The 21,340-nt window shown below is 40.2% G+C and overlaps 1 protein-coding gene across 1 annotated transcript in view; it reads left to right on the top strand.

Annotated features, from left to right (window-relative positions):
• PDS5B (PDS5 cohesin associated factor B) overlaps positions 1 to 19,251 on the top strand; it is an 890,287-nt gene extending 871,036 nt beyond the window's left edge. Inside the window, exons 34-35 of the mRNA XM_053708457.1 lie at positions 1,104 to 1,242; positions 17,694 to 19,251. Coding sequence (XP_053564432.1) covers positions 1,104 to 1,242; positions 17,694 to 17,720 — 166 coding nt within the window. The 3' untranslated portion in view covers positions 17,721 to 19,251. The remainder of the gene's footprint in view (positions 1 to 1,103; positions 1,243 to 17,693) is intronic.
• The last annotated feature ends 2,089 nt before the right edge of the window (positions 19,252 to 21,340 follow it).

The raw sequence follows: 21,340 nt of genomic DNA, 5'->3' as shown, positions 1-21,340 counted from the left end.
TCTGGTTAGAATTAAACCTACAAGGAAACGGGTCAGGAGCCTCCATTTTAGAATCACAGCACATTCCACTTGTGCAGTGTCTAACACTTGGGCCTTCAAGAATGAGGCTTCATTTGAACAGATTTACAAAGCTGCAACTTGGTTCTCATTGCACACATTCACAAAGTGCTATAAGTTTAATGTTCTTGCCTCAGCAGAGGCAACTTTTGGTAGAAAGATTTTACAAGCGGTGGTGCCTTTCCCTTCTTTGGGTTGGGTATTGGTTTCCCATAGGTTAAGAATGCTCTCGTGGACTCTCACTGCCAATAGAAGGAAAATAAAATTCATGCATACCTGATAAATTAATTTCCTTCTTGGCAGTGAGAGTCCACGAGCCCACCCGAATGCTAAATGTGTAATGGTGGCAGTAGTTTTTTGCGCCTCTTTACCCCTTGTATGTCTCTACATTTTTTCCTTATCTCCTTATCCTCAGCTGAACTACTGAGAGGGTAGGGGAGGTGGAATGGATATTTTATTATTTCAAGGTTTTAAACTGCCCCCACCCGGCTTCTATATAATGCCACCTGGCTGGCGCACACACCTATTTTGACATTTCTACTAGTAAAATTAAAAAGATTAAGAAAAACAATACTCTATAGAAGAAAAACAATACTTTATCTGCTCATACAACTTTTATTCATTATTATGATATTAGATCACTGGTTTTCAAACTTGTCCTCAGGCCTCCCTAAAAGGCCACATTTTGAGGATATCCGAACTGGAGCACAGGTGAAATAATCAGCTGATTAGTAAACATGGTTATTTTACATGCTCTCATCCAAGGTAATACTGAAAACCTGGCCTGTTGGGGAGGCCTGAGGACAGGTTTGAAAACCAGTGTATTAGACAGATTTATTTGCTGACCATGATTATTATTTTGCATATTTATTAGTGTTTAGCTAATTGTTTGTCTGTACCAACTGATTAAAGGGGCATGAAATTTGCAGCATTTTTATGGAAACCTATGTAGCAGAATTTGCTTTGTGTTTTATGGTACATTTTATATGCCCCTTGTTAAATTAGATTTTTGTGTTTATTTTTTTTTTTGTTTTTTTTCTATTTAGTAATGTAGGACGGCCAAGAAAGGTAGTAAGTCAAGAACCTGAATCTGAGGAGGAGATGGATATTTCTCAGAATAGCCCTGCTAATAGTGATCTATCCATTGACGAAGATAGTACAGAAGAGGAAGTAAGCACTATTGCTGTAAGTATTTTAATTGCTGTATTTTTACTATGTCAAGTGTTTTATTTACATGGTTAGACTGAAAGTAGCCATAGAAATGTACATTTATTTTTTATCTTTTGCTACACTAGGAAAGGTTTTGTACCTACACAACATTTCTATATGGTCTGTGTGTATCTATAAAATGGAACAAAATCAAAGTAACCTTTGTATTTGGGGTATGGTTTATGATCCAGTGGTTTCAGCTCATGGAAAATCCTTTGTATGTTCTCTGTAATCGGTCGCAGGGACGTGTCTTCTGCCTCTCTTTATAGATCTACATTATACTCCTATTCCATAACCTCTGCTTAGGTTTCAACATTTTCCACAATATTTCCAATTTCGGGGGTTTTGCTTTCCGGGTATTTTCATGTTTACACATAGCACAGAAACGCTATAGACTTCTACTTTAACATTGTATTTACTTTTTATTATGCACAGTTTGTTTGTTTATTGCATGGATCCATGTTAGATTTTTATTGTTTAAATAAATTGAACATATATTTTATGATACAAGTAACCTTAATTGGCATTTGTTAGACACATCTCACATCTATTGCATTTAGAAATAGTTTGGATACCACTGCCTTTTGGCGCTCCTTTTCACATTTCTTTTCTTTGACTATAATTTGGGGTGTACTAGGGCACCTCACTAAAGGAGCTGAGTGGTACTGGCATAAAACACTGAGTAAGTATATATATATTCCAACAATATATCCATATATCAATGTACGTATGTTAATATTGTTCATCTGTATGATAACTTTCCTCTTTCTCCAACATAGGTGTGTCCGGTCCACGGCGTCATCCTTACTTGTGGGATATTCTCTTCCCCAACAGGAAATGGCAAAGAGCCCAGCAAAGCTGGTCACATGATCCCTCCTAGGCTCCGCCTACCCCAGTCATTCTCTTTGCCGTTGTACAGGCAACATCTCCACGGAGATGGCTTAGAGTTTTTTAGTGTTTAACTGTAGTTTTTATTATTCAATCAAGAGTTTGTTATTTTGAAATAGTGCTGGTATGTACTATTTACTCAGAAACAGAAAAGAGATGAAGATTTCTGTTTGTATGAGGAAAATGATTTTAGCAACCGTCACTAAAATCCATGGCTGTTCCACACAGGACTGTTGAGAGCAATTAACTTCAGTTGGGGGAACAGTGTGCAGTCTCTTGCTGCTTGAGGTATGACACATTCTAACAAGACGATGTAATGCTGGAAGCTGTCATTTTCCCTATGGGATCCGGTAAGCCATGTTTATTACGATCGTAAATAAGGGCTTCACAAGGGCTTATTAAAACTGTAGACTTTTTTTGGGCTAAATCGATTCATTATTAACACATATTTAGCCTTGAGGAATCATTTTATCTGGGTATTTTGATATAATAATATCGGCAGGCACCGGTTTAGACACCTTATTCTTTAGGGGCTTTCCCAAAGCATAAGCAGAGCCTCATTTTCGCGCCGGTGTTGCGCACTTGTTTTTGAGAGGCATGGCATGCAGTCGCATGTGAGAGGAGCTCTGATACTTAGAAAAGACTTTCTGAAGGCGTCATTTGGTATCGTATTCTCCTTTGGGCTTGGTTGGGTCTCAGCAAAGCAGATACCAGGGACTGTAAAGGGGTTAAAGTTCAAAACGGCTCCGGTTCCGTTATTTTAAGGGTTAAAGCTTCCAAATTTGGTGTGCAATACTTTTAAGGCTTTAAGACACTGTGGTGAAAATTTGGTGAATTTTGAACAATTCCTTCATGTTTTTTCGCAATTGCAGTAATAAAGTGTGTTCAGTTTAAAATTTAAAGTGACAGTAACGGTTTTATTTTAAAACGTTTTTTGTACTTTGTTATCAAGTTTATGCCTGTTTAACATGTCTGAACTACCAGATAGACTGTGTTCTGAATGTGGGGAAGCCAGAATTCCTATTCATTTAAATAAATGTGATTTATGTGATAATGACAATGATGCCCAAGATGATTCCTCAAGTGAGGGGAGTAAGCATGGTACTGCATCATTCCCTCCTTCGTCTACACGAGTCTTGCCCACTCAGGAGGCCCCTAGTACATCTAGCGCGCCAATACTCCTTACTATGCAACAATTAACGGCTGTAATGGATAATTCTGTCAAAAACATTTTAGCCAAAATGAACACTTATCAGCGTAAGCGCGGCTGCTCTGTTTTAGATACTGAAGAGCATGACGACGCTGATAATAATATTTCTGAAGGGCCCCTAACCCAGTCTGATGGGGCCAGGGAGGTTTTGTCTGAGGGAGAAATTACTGATTCAGGGAACATTTCTCAACAGGCTGAACCTGATGTGATTGCATTTAAATTTAAGTTGGAACATCTCCGCATTCTGCTTAAGGAGGTATTATCCACTCTGGATGATTGTGACAAGTTGGTCATCCCAGAGAAACTTTGTAAAATGGACAAGTTCCTAGAGGTGCCGGGGCTCCCAGAAGCTTTTCCTATACCCAAGCGGGTGGCGGACATTGTTAATAAAGAATGGGAAAGGCCCGGTATTCCTTTCGTCCCTCCCCCCATATTTAAAAAATTGTTTCCTATGGTCGACCCCAGAAAGGACTTATGGCAGACAGTCCCCAAGGTCGAGGGAGCGGTTTCCACTTTAAACAAACGCACCACTATACCCATAGAGGATAGTTGTGCTTTCAAAGATCCTATGGATAAAAAATTAGAAGGTTTGCTTAAAAAAATGTTTGTTCAGCAAGGTTACCTTCTACAACCAATTTCATGCATTGTCCCTGTCGCTACAGCCGCATGTTTCTGGTTCGATGATCTGATAAGAGCGGTCGATAGTGATTCTCCTCCTTTGGAGGAGATTATGGACAGAATCAATGCTCTCAAATTGGCTAATTCTTTCACCCTAGACGCCACTTTGCAATTGGCTAGGTTAGCGGCTAAGAATTCTGGGTTTGCTATTGTGGCGCGCAGAGCGCTTTGGTTGAAATCTTGGTCGGCTGATGCGTCTTCCAAGAACAAGCTACTTAACATTCCTTTCAAGGGGAAAACGCTGTTTGGCCCTGACTTGAAAGAGATTATCTCTGATATCACTGGGGGTAAGGGCCACGCCCTTCCTCAGGATCGGCCTTTCAAGGCAAAAAATAAACCTAATTTTCGTCCCTTTCGTAGAAACGGACCAGCCCAAGGTGCTACGTCCTCTAAGCAAGAGGGTAATACTTCTCAAGCCAAGCCAGCTTGGAGACCAATGCAAGGCTGGAACAAGGGAAAGCAGGCCAAGAAACCTGCCACTGCTACCAAGACAGCATGAAATGTTGGCCCCCGATCCGGGACCGGATCTGGTGGGGGGCAGACTCTCTCTCTTCGCTCAGGCTTGGGCAAGAGATGTTCTGGATCCTTGGGCGCTAGAAATAGTCTCCCAAGGTTATCTTCTGGAATTCAAGGGACTTCCCCCAAGGGGGAGGTTCCACAGGTCTCAGTTGTCTTCAGACCACATAAAAAGACAGGCATTCTTACATTGTGTAGAAGACCTGTTAAAAATGGGAGTGATTCATCCTGTTCCATTAAGAGAACAAGGGATGGGGTTCTACTCCAATCTGTTCATAGTTCCCAAAAAAGAGGGAACGTTCAGACCAATCTTAGATCTCAAGATCTTAAACAAGTTTCTCAAGGTTCCATCGTTCAAGATGGAAACCATTCGAACTATTCTTCCTTCCATCCAGGAAGGTCAATTCATGACCACGGTGGATTTAAAGGATGCGTATCTACATATTCCTATCCACAAGGAACATCATCGGTTCCTAAGGTTCGCATTCCTGGACAAACATTACCAGTTTGTGGCGCTTCCTTTCGGATTAGCCACTGCTCCAAGGATTTTCACAAAGGTACTAGGGTCCCTTCTAGCTGTGCTAAGACCAAGGGGCATTGCTGTAGTACCTTACTTGGACGACATTCTGATTCAAGCGTCGTCCCTTCCTCAAGCAAAGGCTCACACGGACATTGTCCTGGCCTTTGTCAGATCTCACGGATGGAAAGTGAACGTGGAAAAGAGTTCTCTATCCCCGTCAACAAGGGTTCCCTTCTTGGGAACAATAATAGACTCCTTAGAAATGAGGATTTTTCTGACAGAGGCCAGAAAAACAAAGCTTCTAGACTCTTGTCGGATACTTCATTCCGTTCCTCTTCCTTCCATAGCTCAGTGCATGGAAGTGATCGGGTTGATGGTAGCGGCAATGGACATAGTTCCTTTTGCGCGCATTCATCTAAGACCATTACAACTGTGCATGCTCAGTCAGTGGAATGGGGACTATACAGACTTGTCTCCGAAGATACAAGTAAATCAGAGGACCAGAGACTCACTCCGTTGGTGGCTGTCCCTGGACAACCTGTCACAAGGGATGACATTCCGCAGACCAGAGTGGGTCATTGTCACGACCGACGCCAGTCTGATGGGCTGGGGCGCGGTCTGGGGATCCCTGAAAGCTCAGGGTCTTTGGTCTCGGGAAGAATCTCTTCTACCGATAAATATTCTGGAACTGAGAGCGATATTCAATGCTCTCAAGGCTTGGCCTCAGCTAGCGAGGGCCAAGTTCATACGGTTTCAATCAGACAACATGACAACTGTTGCGTACATCAACCATCAGGGGGGAACAAGGAGTTCCCTAGCGATGGAAGAAGTGACCAAAATCATTCTATGGGCGGAGTCTCACTCCTGCCACCTGTCTGCTATCCACATCCCAGGAGTGGAGAATTGGGAAGCGGATTTTCTGAGTCGTCAGACATTGCATCCGGGGGAGTGGGAACTCCATCCGGAAATCTTTGCCCAAGTCACTCAGCTGTGGGGCATTCCAGACATGGATCTGATGGCCTCTCGTCAGAACTTCAAAGTTCCTTGCTACGGGTCCAGATCCAGGGATCCCAAGGCGGCTCTAGTGGATGCACTAGTAGCACCTTGGACCTTCAAACTAGCTTATGTGTTCCCGCCGTTTCCTCTCATCCCCAGGCTGGTAGCCAGGATCAATCAGGAGAGGGCGTCGGTGATCTTGATAGCTCCTGCGTGGCCACGCAGGACTTGGTATGCAGATCTGGTGAATATGTCATCGGCTCCACCTTGGAAGCTACCTTTGAGACGAGACCTTCTTGTTCAGGGTCCGTTCGAACATCCGAATCTGGTTTCACTCCAGCTGACTGCTTGGAGATTGAACGCTTGATTTTATCGAAGCGAGGGTTCTCAGATTCTGTTATTGATACTCTTGTTCAGGCCAGAAAGCCTGTAACTAGAAAGATTTACCACAAAATTTGGAAAAAATATATCTGTTGGTGTGAATCTAAAGGATTCTCTTGGGACAAGGTTAAGATTCCTAGGATTCTATCCTTCCTTCAAGAAGGATTGGAAAAAGGATTATCTGCAAGTTCCCTGAAGGGACAGATTTCTGCCTTGTCGGTGTTACTTCACAAAAAACTGGCTGCTGTGCCAGATGTTCAAGCCTTTGTTCAGGCTCTGGTTAGAATTAAGCCTGTTTACAAACCTTTGACTCCTCCTTGGAGTCTCAATTTAGTTCTTTCAGTTCTTCAGGGGGTTCCGTTTGAACCCTTGCATTCCGTTGATATTAAGTTATTATCTTGGAAAGTTTTGTTTTTAGTTGCAATTTCTTCTGCTAGAAGAGTTTCAGAATTATCTGCTCTGCAGTGTTCTCCTCCTTATCTGGTGTTCCATGCAGATAAGGTGGTTTTACGTACTAAACCTGGTTTTCTTCCAAAAGTTGTTTCTAACAAAAACATTAACCAGGAGATTATCGTACCTTCTCTGTGTCCGAAACCAGTTTCAAAGAAGGAACGTTTGTTGCACAATTTGGATGTTGTTCGCGCTCTAAAATTCTATTTAGATGCTACAAAGGATTTTAGACAAACATCTTCCTTGTTTGTTGTTTATTCTGGTAAAAGGAGAGGTCAAAAAGCAACTTCTACCTCTCTCTCTTTTTGGATTAAAAGCATCATCAGATTGGCTTATGAGACTGCCGGACGGCAGCCTCCCGAAAGAATCACAGCTCATTCCACTAGGGCTGTGGCTTCCACATGGGCCTTCAAGAACGAGGCTTCTGTTGATCAGATATGTAGGGCAGCGACTTGGTCTTCACTGCACACTTTTACCAAATTTTACAAGTTTGATACTTTTGCTTCTTCTGAGGCTATTTTTGGGAGAAAGGTTTTGCAAGCCGTGGTGCCTTCCATTTAGGTGACCTGATTTGCTCCCTCCCTTCATCCGTGTCCTAAAGCTTTGGTATTGGTTCCCACAAGTAAGGATGACGCCGTGGACCGGACACACCTATGTTGGAGAAAACAGAATTTATGTTTACCTGATAAATTACTTTCTCCAACGGTGTGTCCGGTCCACGGCCCGCCCTGGTTTTTTTAATCAGGTCTGATAATTTATTTTCTTTAACTACAGTCACCACGGTACCATATGGTTTCTCCTATGCAAATATTCCTCCTTAACGTCGGTCGAATGACTGGGGTAGGCGGAGCCTAGGAGGGATCATGTGACCAGCTTTGCTGGGCTCTTTGCCATTTCCTGTTGGGGAAGAGAATATCCCACAAGTAAGGATGACGCCGTGGACCGGACACACCGTTGGAGAAAGTAATTTATCAGGTAAACATAAATTCTGTTTTTTCTATGCTATTTTAATTATGTTTCAAATTTTTTACTATATCACATATCCGGTCCCTTTACATTTTTACTTTTACCGCACTTCTCTATTTTGGGAGGCGGGGACTTTGTCGATATATACCTGTGTTTGTAACGGTCTTTTATAGCCTTAGGAAATAGTGCATAAGGCTTTAAGATTACATTTTTATTCCAAGATCAACAGATTTTGTTTTTGTTTAGAGCTTTTGCTTCCACATTATACATTGTAGCGGTTTGGTCCACTGTCTGACACCCAAAATGGAACGAGGAGAGCCGAGTCAGTAGTGTCTCAAACTGCATCACATACTCTGTTTCCTGTTTGTAGTTTCCATTTGACTGATGGTGAGGCTGACACAGATCGCTTCCACACAAGCTGTGACTGCTGACATTGCCTGAGACTGTCCTACTGAAGAGACCGGTGGTCTCCAGTATACGCTAAGCACACTACAAGTAGCGTCCTGTGAGTTGCCCTTTGTCTTACCTATTTGGTTTTCATTATACCGAACGTATTTACCCTAAGAGGCGCCTCCTTTGACTTTTTTTCTCTGAACACCTTTCTTCCATTATTAAGTGCGCTTATTGTAAAACAACTGAAATGCCTTCAGCTAATTTATGTGACTCATGTTTAGATTTTTTAATGCAAACTGACCAATCTAATGTTTCTCTGGGTACTAATGCACCTACTATCTGTTCATTGTTTAACACCGCTGTCTCAAAGACGTCTGCTGCTCTCCCGCCTTCAAACCAGCATGAAAGGTCAGTTCAAAATTTACCTTCTACTATGTGCCCTGATACAGGGCATACTGAGGTATCTTCAGACAGTGACGTTTCCTCTGGGAATGAGGATCCCTTATCTGATGTAGAGCCTGATAATTCTTCCTTTTTATTTAAAGTTGAACATATTTGTTCTCTTTTAAATAAGGTCTTGGTCACCTTGGGGGTTGATGATCCTAGGTCATCTGATGATAAACCTTTTAATTGCTTAAAATCAGTGTTTAAAAATATTGTTAACTCTCCCTGTGGTTTTCCCTTTTCCTGAATCTGTCTGACATGATTGCCAAGGAATGTTCTAAGCCAGGTGGTGTGCCCTTTAATCCTTCAAGGTTTAAAAAGTTATATCCTTTACCTACTGCTAGTCTATAGTTTTGGGAAGGAACTTTCTAGATGCTGGTTATGTTCTCAGATCAGCTATTTCTATTGCTGATGTAGCTGCTGCTTTTACTTACTGGTTGTCCAGTCTTTCTTTAATATATTAAGTTTGCTTCAGAGTGTAAATTCTTTTGTTTGTGATGCTCTGTTTGATATTATGAAAATCAATGTCAAAATCATCTTTAGCTATTCTTACCCTGTAACTTAAATCCTGGAATGCTAATATGGTCTCTATATCTCGATTGTCTCTTTCCTTTCAAGAAAAGAAGTAATTTGGGTCTGACATGGTTTTATTATTTCTAATATTACTATGGGTAAAGGAGCTTTTCTTCCTCAAGATAGGAAGTCTTAAGGAAAATCTAAAGCTCCTAATAGTTTTCGTTCCTTTCGTCAGAATAAAAAAACAGAAAACTGACTCCTCTATTCAAAAGCAAGGTTCCTCTTGTTCAATCTGGAGACCTATCGCTAATTCAAACAGGGTAAGAAGTCTGTTTCCCACCTACAAAACCGTATGAAGGTGCGACCCCACTACCCAGTAGTCCTGGTAGGGGGCAGATTCAATTTCTTTCAGGAGGCTTGGGTTCAGTCTGTCCCAGATCTCCCTGGGTTCATATTATTATTTCTCAGGGATATCAAATTAATTTCAGAACAAGGCCTCCCAGTGGAAGGTTTTTTCTTTCAATTTCCCAAGGAATCCCATAAAAATTCAAGCTTTTATTCAATCTGTCTCAGATCTGGAAGATATGAAAGTAATTGTTCCAGTTCATTTGCAGGAGCCAGGGATGGGATTTTATTCAAATCTATTCATTGTTCCAAAGAAAGAAGGCACCTTCAGACTAATTTTGGATCTGAAAAGTCTAAACAAGTTTGTAAGGATTCCATCCTTTAGAATGGAAACTATCAGGACTTTTGTTCAGCAAGGTCAGTTTATGTCCACAATAGATTTAAAGGATGCTTACCTTCACATTCCAATTCACTCAGAACATCACCAGTTTGAGGTTTGCCTTTCTGAACAAGCATTATCAGTTTGTTGCTCTTCCATTTGGTCTACCTACAGCTCCAAGAATATTTACCAAGGTTCTGGGTGCCCTTTGTCTGTAATCAGAGTTCAGGGTATTTCCTTATCTTGACGATATCTTGGTACTAGCTCAGTCTTTTCCTTTAGCAGAATTTCACATAAAACAAATACATGGTTCTGGGATCAATTTGCCAAAGAGTAATTTGGTTCCTCAGACAAAGGTTTCCTCAATTTCCAAATAGATTCAGTGTCCATGAGTCTTTCCTGCACAGAGCAGAGTCGGATGAAATTAGTATCAGATTGTCTGAAACTTTATTCTCTTTCCTTTCTTTCAGTGACTATGTACAGTACTAAGTCAAGTCTCATGATTGCAGCTTTTAATGTAATTTCATTTGCTCCATTTTTATGAGGCCTCTTCAGCTTTGTACGCTGCGTCAATGGTACAGGGATTATACCCAGCTATCTTAAGATATTCTTAGATTCCAGCACGAACCAGTTCTGACTTGGTGACAGCGTTAAGTCAGTTTAAACCAAGTTTCTCCTTCTTGGGGTCTTATATTGGTTTTGAGGATTTTCAAGCTACTCATTTTTAGTCTATACATAAGGTTTTGCTTCTTTTGCCAATTTTTTTTAGCTTAAAGAATTTGCGTTATCTTGTTTCATGTGATCTTCCTTATCTTATGTTTTGTTTTTTAAGGATAAGGCAGCTTTTTGGACTAAATTTGTTTTCTTGCCTAGGGTTGTATCTTCTGACTAAATCAGGAGGGAACTTGTTGTTCCTTTGTGTCCTAATCCCTAAATGTTTCAGTTTTTTTTGCATATTTTCTATGTTTTTAGAGCGTTGAAGTATTATGTTAAAGCTACTATATTCTTGACAAACTTCTTGACTAGTTTGTTTCTGGTTCCAGTAAAGGGCAGGAAGCTTCTGACATTTTTGTCTTTTTGCTTGAGACTTCTGATCCATTTTCTTTGGAAGCTTGGTAGCCTCCATCTGATTACTGCTCATTCTACTAGTTTAGTTGCCATTTCTTGGGCTTTTAAGAATGAGGCTTTAGTTGTCCAACTTTGCAAGGTAGCTATTTCTTCTTCTTTGTATATTGTTACTAAATTCTACTATTTCAATGTTTGTTAGTTTTTTTGCTTCTTAGGCGGCCTTTGGTAGGAAGCCCTTTACACAGTTGTCTCAGGATAATTCTTTGCTGGTTGGTTATTTCCTTCCTAAGATAGGGAGAATCCACGGCTTCATTCCTTACTGTTGGGAAATAAAACACCTGGCCACCAGGAGGAGGCAAACACACCCCAGCCAAAGGCTTAAATATCCCTCCCACTTCCTCATTACCATAGTCATTCTTTGCCTTTCGTCATGTTAGGAGGTGGCAGGGAAGTGTCAGAAGATTCGGAGAGTCCTGGAAAGGGGTATCTGCCCTTCGAGATAGCACTGGACTTTTAAGTAGTCATGTCAACCTCTCAGTGAGAATATTGATGAAAGTTAGTCTGGAGATGCAGGGAAAGTTTTTCTGCGAAACCATCCAGACTACTGTGAACAGCTCCTAAGCCATCAGTGTTGACGAGTTTCACTGCCTGCTTTCTCTTTCTCAAGTCCATGTCAGGAGCACTGCTATAAAACTGTCACACTTGAGGCGCTGTGTTCTGTTCCACAGCATGGATCCTGGATGTAAGATTGTTTACATTTTTACACATAAAACGCTATAACAGTGTGGCTCCTTTATACCTTGATAGGATCCAGGGTTAATATACTCTGAAGGGGGTTTATTGAATAGTTGGGGTTAATTAATTAGTGTATTAATTATTTACATGCTGCTTTGTGTTATTTTTTTTTTTCCTGGGCTGATAGACTGTGTTTCATGTAATTGGCAAGAGTCCATGAGCTAGTGACGTATGGGATATACAATTCTAATGAGTAGTTGACTCGTCCAGGTTGATGGGCATCAACATGGACTTGTCCAGATTAATTGAAAAGTTTGATATCTGCTTATATTCTTGAAATATTTCTAGTAAAGGTGGTAAGTGCTAAGGTTTTTTTAAAGTTTTTTTTTTATTTTATATTTTTAAAAATATATTTTTTTAACTTTTTTTTAAAAATTTATTTCAGATCCCTGTTGGAAACGTTAGACGATTACCTTTCCAACGGTCTTGGGGGTCTGTAGCTGCTTAGATGCCTGAGATTCTGGCTTCTAAGCAGCATGCCCCCTGCTCCTATATTTAACATTGGTAATGTTAAATAAAGTTGTGCGGTGACGTCATTGCGCGTGACGTCACCACTTGTAGGTAGGAGCCGGTGGGAGCCCCCAGATCTCCCTCAAAGTGGGAGAGTACTAGTGACGGCTCTGAGCCGTCATTAGCACCGGACTGAGACAATTTGTGGAGGCTCAGAGCTGTCATTAGCACTCAAGGGGTTAATAGGGAATTTGTTGTCCCCTCTTTGTGTCCTAATCCTAAGAATTCTTTGGAGAGATCCTTACATTCTCTGGATGTTGTAAGAGCTTTGAAATATGTTGAAGCTACTAAAGATTTCAGGAACACTTCTAGTCTATTTGTTGTCTATTCTGGTTCTAGGAAAGGTCAGAAAGCTTCTGCCATTTCCTTGGCATCTTGGTTAAAGCTTTTGATTCATAAGGCTTATTTGGAGTCGGTCAGGCCCCGCCTCAGAGAATCACAGCTCATTCTACTAGATCAGTCTCCACTTCGTGGGCTTTTAAGATTGAAGCTTCAGTTGATCAGATTGGCAAAGCAGCGACTTGGTCTTCTTTGCATACATTTACTAAATTCTACTGTTTTGATGTATTTGCCTCTTCGGAAGCAGTTTTTGGTAGAAAAGTTCTTCAGGCAGCTGTTTCAGTTTGATTCCTCTGCTTATGTTTTAAGTTTATTTCTTTTCAATTATGAGAAAAACTTATTCTTATGGTTGTGGATTTAGTTTTTCAGCAGAAAATGGCTGTTTTTATTTTATCCCTCTCTCTCTAGTGACTCTTCTGTGGAGTTCCACATCTTGGGTATTACTATCCCATACGTCACTAGCTCATGGACTCTTGCCAATATGAAAGAAATTAATTTATCAGGTAAGTTCTTACATAAATTATGGTTTTTGGCTGGAACAAACAGGTTTCACTTTTAAGTTTCACTTTCGTTTTTGAAAGTGTTGCACAGCTCCTATTACTTGCTGTGCTTGTAATAACAGGGGTAGTACTGTCTTGCACTCTATGTGACCGGTGTGGTCTATTTTAATTTCCTTCATTCCGGCTGATACCTGAGGAGAGCGTTTCCTCTGTCTGGGTCTAGGAGTTGGTGAGTGCCCCAGCAATTGGGAGTATAAAGGTGCAGTTTTCTATAATTAAAAACGTTTTTATTTGTGACCGTCTGTGGGTATAACCTGAGCTATGGAGGACTCTGACATGTTAGAAAGGTATTCCTTCTGTACTAAATCATACCTGTTTATATTGTGAGGAGGCCGTGGTTTTCCCACCCACTCAATTATGTTCCACATGCCTAAACACTGTTATAAAGTCTAAGAAGGGAGACAAGCCTGCTAAGGCTCTCTTAGTCCTTCTGAGCCATCTACCGTTCAGGACTCGGTGTCCCATGAGATTACTACCCTTGCTACATTATTATTATCCACTCCACATGCAGTTCCCTGTAGCAAATCTAATCCTCCATCTGAAGGGGGCCTTCTTCCTGTTGATTTTGCGGTGTCTGCGGCCCTCAGTGCATTACCTCGCTTTAACAAACACAAGAAAAAGGTTAAACATAGCTCTCCTGACCCGTAGTCATCTAAATATTTATCTAAATATTTTTCTGTGTAGGAGTCCTTAGCGTCTAAGCCTCCTGCTGTGGAGGAACCGTCCTTTAGATTTAAAATTGAGCACTTGCGTTTTTTTATTAAAGAAGGTTTTGTCTACGTTAGAGGTTCCAGAGGCCTCGTTGCCTGAAGAACCTATGATACCTAAATTAGACAGTTTACAAAGACAGAAAAGTTCCTTTTGACTTTACCTGTGCCGGTTAAGATGGCAAACATTATTAAGAACGAATGGGAAAGAATTGTTTTTTCCTTTTCCCCCTCGTCTACTTTTAAAAAGTTGTCCCCGGTCCCGGACTCTCAACTGGATTTGTGGGGCTCCATTCCTAAGGTGGATGGTGCTATCTCTACGCTTGCTAAACGTACTGCTATACCTCTTGAGGATAGTTCTTCGTTTAGAGAGCCAATGGATAAGAAAATGGAAACCTTTCTGAGAAAGAGATGTTTCAACATACAGGATTTTTGTTTCAACCGGCAGCTGCCGTTGCCGCGGTTTCTGGAGCGGCTACCTACTGGTGCGACTTTTTGTCGTTACTCATTGAGGTGGAGTCATCCCTCAAGGATATTCAAGACAGAATTAAATCTCTGACAATTGCTAATTCTGTGATGCGAACATGCAAATTATTTGCCTAAATGCAAAGGCTTTGCTGTCCTAGCCCGCCGGGCGCTCTGGTTGAAGTCTTGGTCTACGGATATTACTTCCAAGTCCAGACTCCTTTCTCTTCCCTGCAATGGAAAGATTTTATTTGGTCCAGGCCTGGACTCCTATTATTTCTACGGTTTCCGGAGGCAAGGGTGCCTTTCTACCGCAAGATTAGAATAACAAATCTAAGGGACGACAATCTTCTAATTTTCGTTTCTTTCGTTCTGACAAATCCCAACGACAACAGTCCTCCTCCAAGCCCGAGCAACCCAAGAGTACTTGGAAGCCGACTCAGTCCTGGAATAAATCCATGCAGAATAAGAAGCCCGCCGAAAACAAATCAGCATGAAGGGGCGGCCCCTGATCCGGGATCCGATTGTGTAGGGGGCAGACTGTCTGTTTTTTCAGACGCCTGGTTCAAGGACGTACAGGATCTGTGAGTCCTGGAGGTGGTATCTCAGGGATACAAGATAGGATTTAAATCTCATCCGCCACGGGACAGATTCTTTCTCTCGAATCTGTCTACCAGACCAGAAAAGAGGGATGCCTTTCTAGGGTGCATTCAAGATTTATTCTCCTTAAAAGTTGTTGTCCCGGTGCCTATAGAAGAAAGAGGTTTGGGGTTTTATTCAAACCTTTTCTTGGTCCCACAGAAGTAGGGAACTTTCCGCCCAATTCTGGACCTAAAGTGCCTAAACAAATTTCTCAGTGTCCTTTCCTTCAAGATGGAGACGATAAGGAAGGCCAGTTTATGACCACTATAGATCTGAAGGACGCTTACCTTCATGTTCCAATCCACAGGGAACACTTTCAGTTCCTGAGGTTTGCATTCCTCGACCAGCATTCCAGTTCATTGCCCTTTCGTTTGGCCTAGCTACTGCTCCAAGAATCTTTACAAAGGTTCTGGGGGGTCTTTTAGCCGTTTCCAGAACTCAGTATTGCAGTAGCCCCATACTTGGACGATATTCTGGTGCAAGCACCATCCTTTTGTCTTGCGGAAGAATTCTCAGAGTCCCTTCTCAGTCTTCTTCGATCACATGGATGGAAGATAAACTTGGAAAAGAGTTCTCTTATCTCAAGTACTAGGGTGGAATTTCTGGGTACTATAATAGACTCCATATCCATATTTCTAACAGACCAGAGACGTTGCAAACTAACTTCAGCATGTCTTGCCATCAGAACCTCCTTGAGTCCCTCTGTGGCTCAGTGTATGGAGGTGATTGGTCTCATGGTGTCCTGCATGGCCATCATTCCTTTTGCCAGGTTGTAAGGCGGCTAACTGGTCCTCCTTGCATACCTTTTCAAAATTTTACAAGTTTTATGTTTTTGCTTCGACTGAAGCAGCTTTCGGGAGAAAAGTTTTGCAGGCTGTGGTGCCCTCAGAATAGGGTCCGCCTCTTCCTTTTTGTTCCCTCCCGTTATTCATTCAGTGTCCTCTGGAGCTTGGGTATAGTTTTTCCAACAGTAAGGAATGAAGCCATGGACTCTCCCTATCTTAGGAAAACATAATTTATGCTTACCAGAAAAATTCCTTTCCTTCCGGATAGGGAGTCCACGGCCCCCATACGTTTTTTCTTGCCTATGGGCTTTCCCCTATTTATTTTATTCTTCTGGCACCATTTATACCCTAATGTTTCTCCTACTTTTCCTTGTTCCCTCGGCAGAATGACTGGGGTAATGAGGAAGTGGGAGGGATATTTAAGCCTTTGGCTGGGGGGGTGTCTGCCTCCTCCTGGTGGCCAGGTGTTGTATTTCCCAACAGTAAGGAATGAAGCCGTGAACTCTCCCTATCCAGAAGGAAAGGAATTTATCTGGTAAGCATAAATTATGGGTTTTTTTTCATTGTATGGTTTTGCCCCTTTTTTATTTTCTCTTGTGGTTGTGTATTTAGTTTTTTAGTGAAAAAAATATGATTTTAAATCCCACCATGTGTTTCATTACATGTGGACTCCACTTCTTGGGTATTAGTTCCCAGGAGTAATGTATTGTGGACTCTCACCACCTGAATGAAAGAAAACATAATTTTTGCTTACCTGAAAAATGTATCATGGTTGTGAGCGTCTACGAGACCCCACCCTTTGTTTTTGTTTTTCTGGTGGTGTTTTTTTCTTGCGCACATCTATTTTTTTTCTTTCTTTTTTTTTTTTTGTCTTCCCTGATCATATTTTTTTGCCCTTATTTCTTTCACTACCTCTTGTTCTTGGCTATTCTTTAGACTGAGGTACCAGTGAGGTAGGATGGTGTTTTCCTGGGGTTTGGGATTCTTTTCCGCTTCCTAGTGGCAGGGAGAAGTAATGGATTGTGGACTCTCACCACAATGAAAGGAAATACATTTCAGGTAATCATAAATAGTTTTTTGCCTCCAAGACGGAGTGAGATGAATTCTTAAGTGCTGATCTTCCAGGTAAAATGTAGATTTATCTGCCATTCATCTAGTTTGCAGCATTTCTTGTGTGTTCTACCACCCTCCACAAGTAAGATGCAGATTTATCTGCCTATCCCCCCTGGGTTGTAGAATGTTTTGTAGTTTCTTGCGAGATCATTGGCACTGTGCTTGGACTGCCTTGGATGGACTAGTCTACTGAAAGCAGTTGTCAGCAGCTGCCATAAGCACAATGGGTGAAGGTGCTGTACCAGCTTAATACAAACATGTACACTGGGGATATAAACACATACACTACACAACTTTTATAACTGTTTAAGCCACTTTTGGGCATGCTTTTTAAACTTAAAAATGGGGTACTGTACTTTAAATTTACCTCAGTCATCTTTTGCTCATACTGGAGCTATCTTTTTGAGGGTATTATGTAAACAAAAGTATTACAAACAATATCTTTTAGTTTGCCTGTATAAGCTTTAATATGACATGTTAATATTGCTTGAAATGCATAAAGATAGTGTTGCTTACCCTTGGTTCCTCTCCCCAAACTGACCTATTTTGCAGATGCAAATATTCCAAAATTCAACCTATTCAAAAATCAAATCCTTATCTGATCCCAAGGGTTTTCTACCTGTAATTGGTTTAGCATTTATTTAAATGTATTGAATAAACTCTACCAAACTAAGAAAAGTACAATAGGTTTAGTAGTTTGCAAACTTCTACATGCTGTTCTGTAAATATTATAACATGTTTTAAACTGTTCTTCCCATCAGGTTCGCCGGTCGTCAAAAAAACGATGAGTTTAGGTTTCTGTCTAGAATCTAGAACCAAAAGAAGATGGAAAACTGCTAAGTGAAGTCTGAAGGTTTTCGTACAGGATGGGACAGTGAATGATAGATAACATTCATAAATGTTCATCATACTCTTGCATTTGCATTTACAATCGTTTATCATTAGCTGTGGGTATTTTTGTGATTTGTAATGTGCGCTGGGCATATATATATGAACATGTAAATAACTTTTTTATTGTTTCATAAAGTGCTTGTATAGCTTTTACTTTGCAGCTTTAAATGGAGATTACCAAAACTGGCCATCATTTTTTCCAGTCTTGACGGACTCAAAAAAGAGCTTGTTACAATGAAATAGAAGCAATACCTGCTGTTTGTGATGTACTGTCCTTGGAATTTGTCTGTGAAACAACCAGTTAAAGGACTTTGTATTTTTGCCACTTTGTGTGAGTTCAAATGGGTTTTATACCTTTTTATGTATTCAGTCTTCTGTTTTAATTCTTAGCACCTGGCGTTGGTGCTCACCCAACCTAAGCTTTTCCGGCAACAAGATGTTTGGAAGAGAGAATGCAATATCCTTACAGGAGCAAATTATGAACTTGTCCAAATATTGATCTCCACCTCAGTATTGATGCCAGATATTACTGGCTGTTTTGTGGCATTGCAAATTGTAAGAAAAATGATTTAAAATATTTTAAGTTTTTTTTTAAATGTTTGCTCTATGAAATAATGTATTAAAGTCGCTACCTATTTTATCTTCCCTTTAGTATTCAGTAATCTACTGACACAATAACTCCGTTTTGCTCTCCCCAGGTAAAGGAAGGCATTTTAATAACACTTTGAATGCAAGTTCTCACATTTTGGGGATATTGCTAAGTGTTGATGTATTATGGACTTAAGGTGCACTGAAGCCAGTTTTTTAAAGCCGTTAACCTGGCAGTAATTGTTATATATTAAGGTATTAGTAGTAAAACATAGTTTTATTACGATGTAAAGCAATCTATAAAGTATGAATTAATTATTTTTTTTGCAAATGTGTGCTAAACTACACGTATTTGTCTAATTTTAGGGGGTTGCATGACTGTAAACAGGGGGGATAATGTAGCTTTTATATATTTTCTTGAATTTGTGCAAAGGTTGCTTCTTTCTTATTTTTCTGTGCCAACTCCAAATTATATGTTAAGGAGAATGGTCTGAGGACAGAGTACAATTAGGTATTATTTTTTTGTTTTTTTGCTAAGGCAATTAGCATAAAAACGGGTGCATAAAATTTGGAAAGTAAAGTGAAATGATCTCAGCTGTAATTAAATGCATTTCCCAGTTTAGTGATTATATTTTCAAAAAGGAATATTGTTTCTAAATTTATCATGACAACTTTTCTGCACTGTTAATGTTTGAATGCATCAGATATCAGAAATATTTACCTTCAGAGTTATTGTTGGTTTTGCCTGGGAATTGTTGAAAATAATATATTTATAATAATGAATTGCCTTGAACTGAGGTTTTAATACATTATAAATATTAACTTCAAATATCTAACAAAGTTGTAATTTATTTTCAAATTTTGTTTGCTCTTTAATTTTAGTAGGAATTATATATAAATTATCAAACAAGCAGCAGTTTATCATAACTTTTTGTTTCGATATGTTTCTAAATGGACCAATACAACTCAGCATCAGCAACTTTCTAAACCTACCTTTGTATGGTGGTTAAAGGAACATAAAACGAGTTGGGATATAGACAAAATAATATAATATGTACTTTACCTGCAAATTTATACTGCAGTGCCTTGCCATCAACCCTTTCTTTTAAGTTTCTGAATTGTACAGCTCTAACTCCTTTTATGGTTGCATCTAAATCCACCATTGATATGGTAGAATACAAGACTTTAAAGGGACACTGAACCCAAATTTTTTCTTTTGTAATTCAGAAAGAGCATGCAATTTTAAGCAACTTTCTAATTTACTCCTATTATCAATTTTTCTTCTTTCTCTTGCTATCATTATTTGAAAAAGGCATCTGAGCTTTTTCTCCAACATAGGTGTGTCCGGTCCACGGCGTCATCCTTACTTGTGGGATATTCTCTTCCCCAACAGGAAATGGCAAAGAGCCCAGCAAAGCTGGTCACATGATCCCTCCTAGGCTCCGCCTACCCCAGTCATTCTCTTTGCCGTTGCACCGGCAACATCTCCACGGAGATGGTTAAGAGTTTTTTGGTGTTAAAATGTAGTTTTTATTCTTCAATCAAGTGTTTGTTATTTTAAAATAGTGCTGGTATGTACTATTTACTCTGAAACAGAAAAGAGATGAAGATTTCTGTTTGTAAGAGGAAGATGATTTTAGCAAACGTTACTAAAATCGATTGCTGTTTCCACACAGGACTGTTGAGATGAAGTAACTTCAGTTGGGGGAAGCAGTTGGCAGACTTTTCTGCCTGAGGTATGACTGGCCACATTTCTAACAAGACTTTGTAAAGCTGGAAGGCTGTCATTTTCCCTATGGGGACCGGTAAGCCATTTTCTTAGATTAAGTAAAAGAATAAAGGGCTTTATAAGGGCTTAAAAAACTGGTAGACATTTTTCTGGGCTAAAACGATTACTTTGCTAAGCATATTTGGCAGATTATAACTCTTTATAGTTATTATAATCTTGGGGATTGTTGTTAAAAAACGGCAGGCACTGTATGGACACCTTTTTCAGATGGGGGCCTTCTCTAGTCATAGGCAGAGCCTCATTTTCGCGCCACTAATGCGCAGTTGTTTTTGGAAAGCAAAGCATGCAGATGCATGTGTGAGGAGCTAAGAACCACTGAAAAAGCTTATAGAAGGCGTCATTTGGTATCGTATTCCCCTCTGGGCTTGGTTGGGTCTCAGCAAAGCAGATACCTGGGACTGTATAGGGGTTAAATGTAAAAACGGCTCCGGTTCCGTTATTTTAAGGGTCAAATTTGGTGTGCAATACTTTTAAGGCTTTAAGACACTGTGGTGAAATTTTGGTGAATTTTGAACAATTCCTTCATGCTTTTTCGCATATTCAGTAATAAAGTGTGTTTTGTTTAAAATTTAAAGTGACAGTAACGGTTTTATTTTAAAACGTTTTTTGTGCTTTGTTGACAAGTTTAAGCCTGTTTAACATATCTGAACCATTTAAATATATGTGATAATTGTGACATAGTGTCCAAACAAAGTAGGGACAATGATGCCACAGATAATAATATTGCCCAAGATGATTCTTCAAATGAGGGGAGTAAGCATGGTACTGCATCATCCCCTTCTGTGTCTACACCAGTTTTGCCCACACAAGAGGCCCCTAGTACATCTAGTGCGCCAATACTTATTACCATGCAACAATTAACGGCTGTTATGGATAATTCTATTGCTAATATTTTATCTAAAATGCCTACTTATCAGAGAAAGCGCGATTGCTCTGTTTTAAACACTGAAGAGCAAGAGGACGCTGATGATAACGTTTCTGACATACCCTCACACCAATCTGAAGGGGCCAGGAGGGAGGTTTTGTCTGAGGGAGAAATTTCAGATTCAGGAAAAATTTCTCAACAAGCTGAACCTGATGTTGTAACATTTAAATTTAAATTAGAACATCTCCGCACACTGCTTAAGGAGGTATTATCTA

Source organism: Bombina bombina, chromosome 3 (assembly GCF_027579735.1).
Source record: "Bombina bombina isolate aBomBom1 chromosome 3, aBomBom1.pri, whole genome shotgun sequence".
Lineage (NCBI taxonomy): Eukaryota > Metazoa > Chordata > Amphibia > Anura > Bombinatoridae > Bombina > Bombina bombina.
The sequence above is the reverse complement of the archived record's forward strand: the minus strand, read 5'-3'. Positions and strand labels throughout refer to the sequence as shown.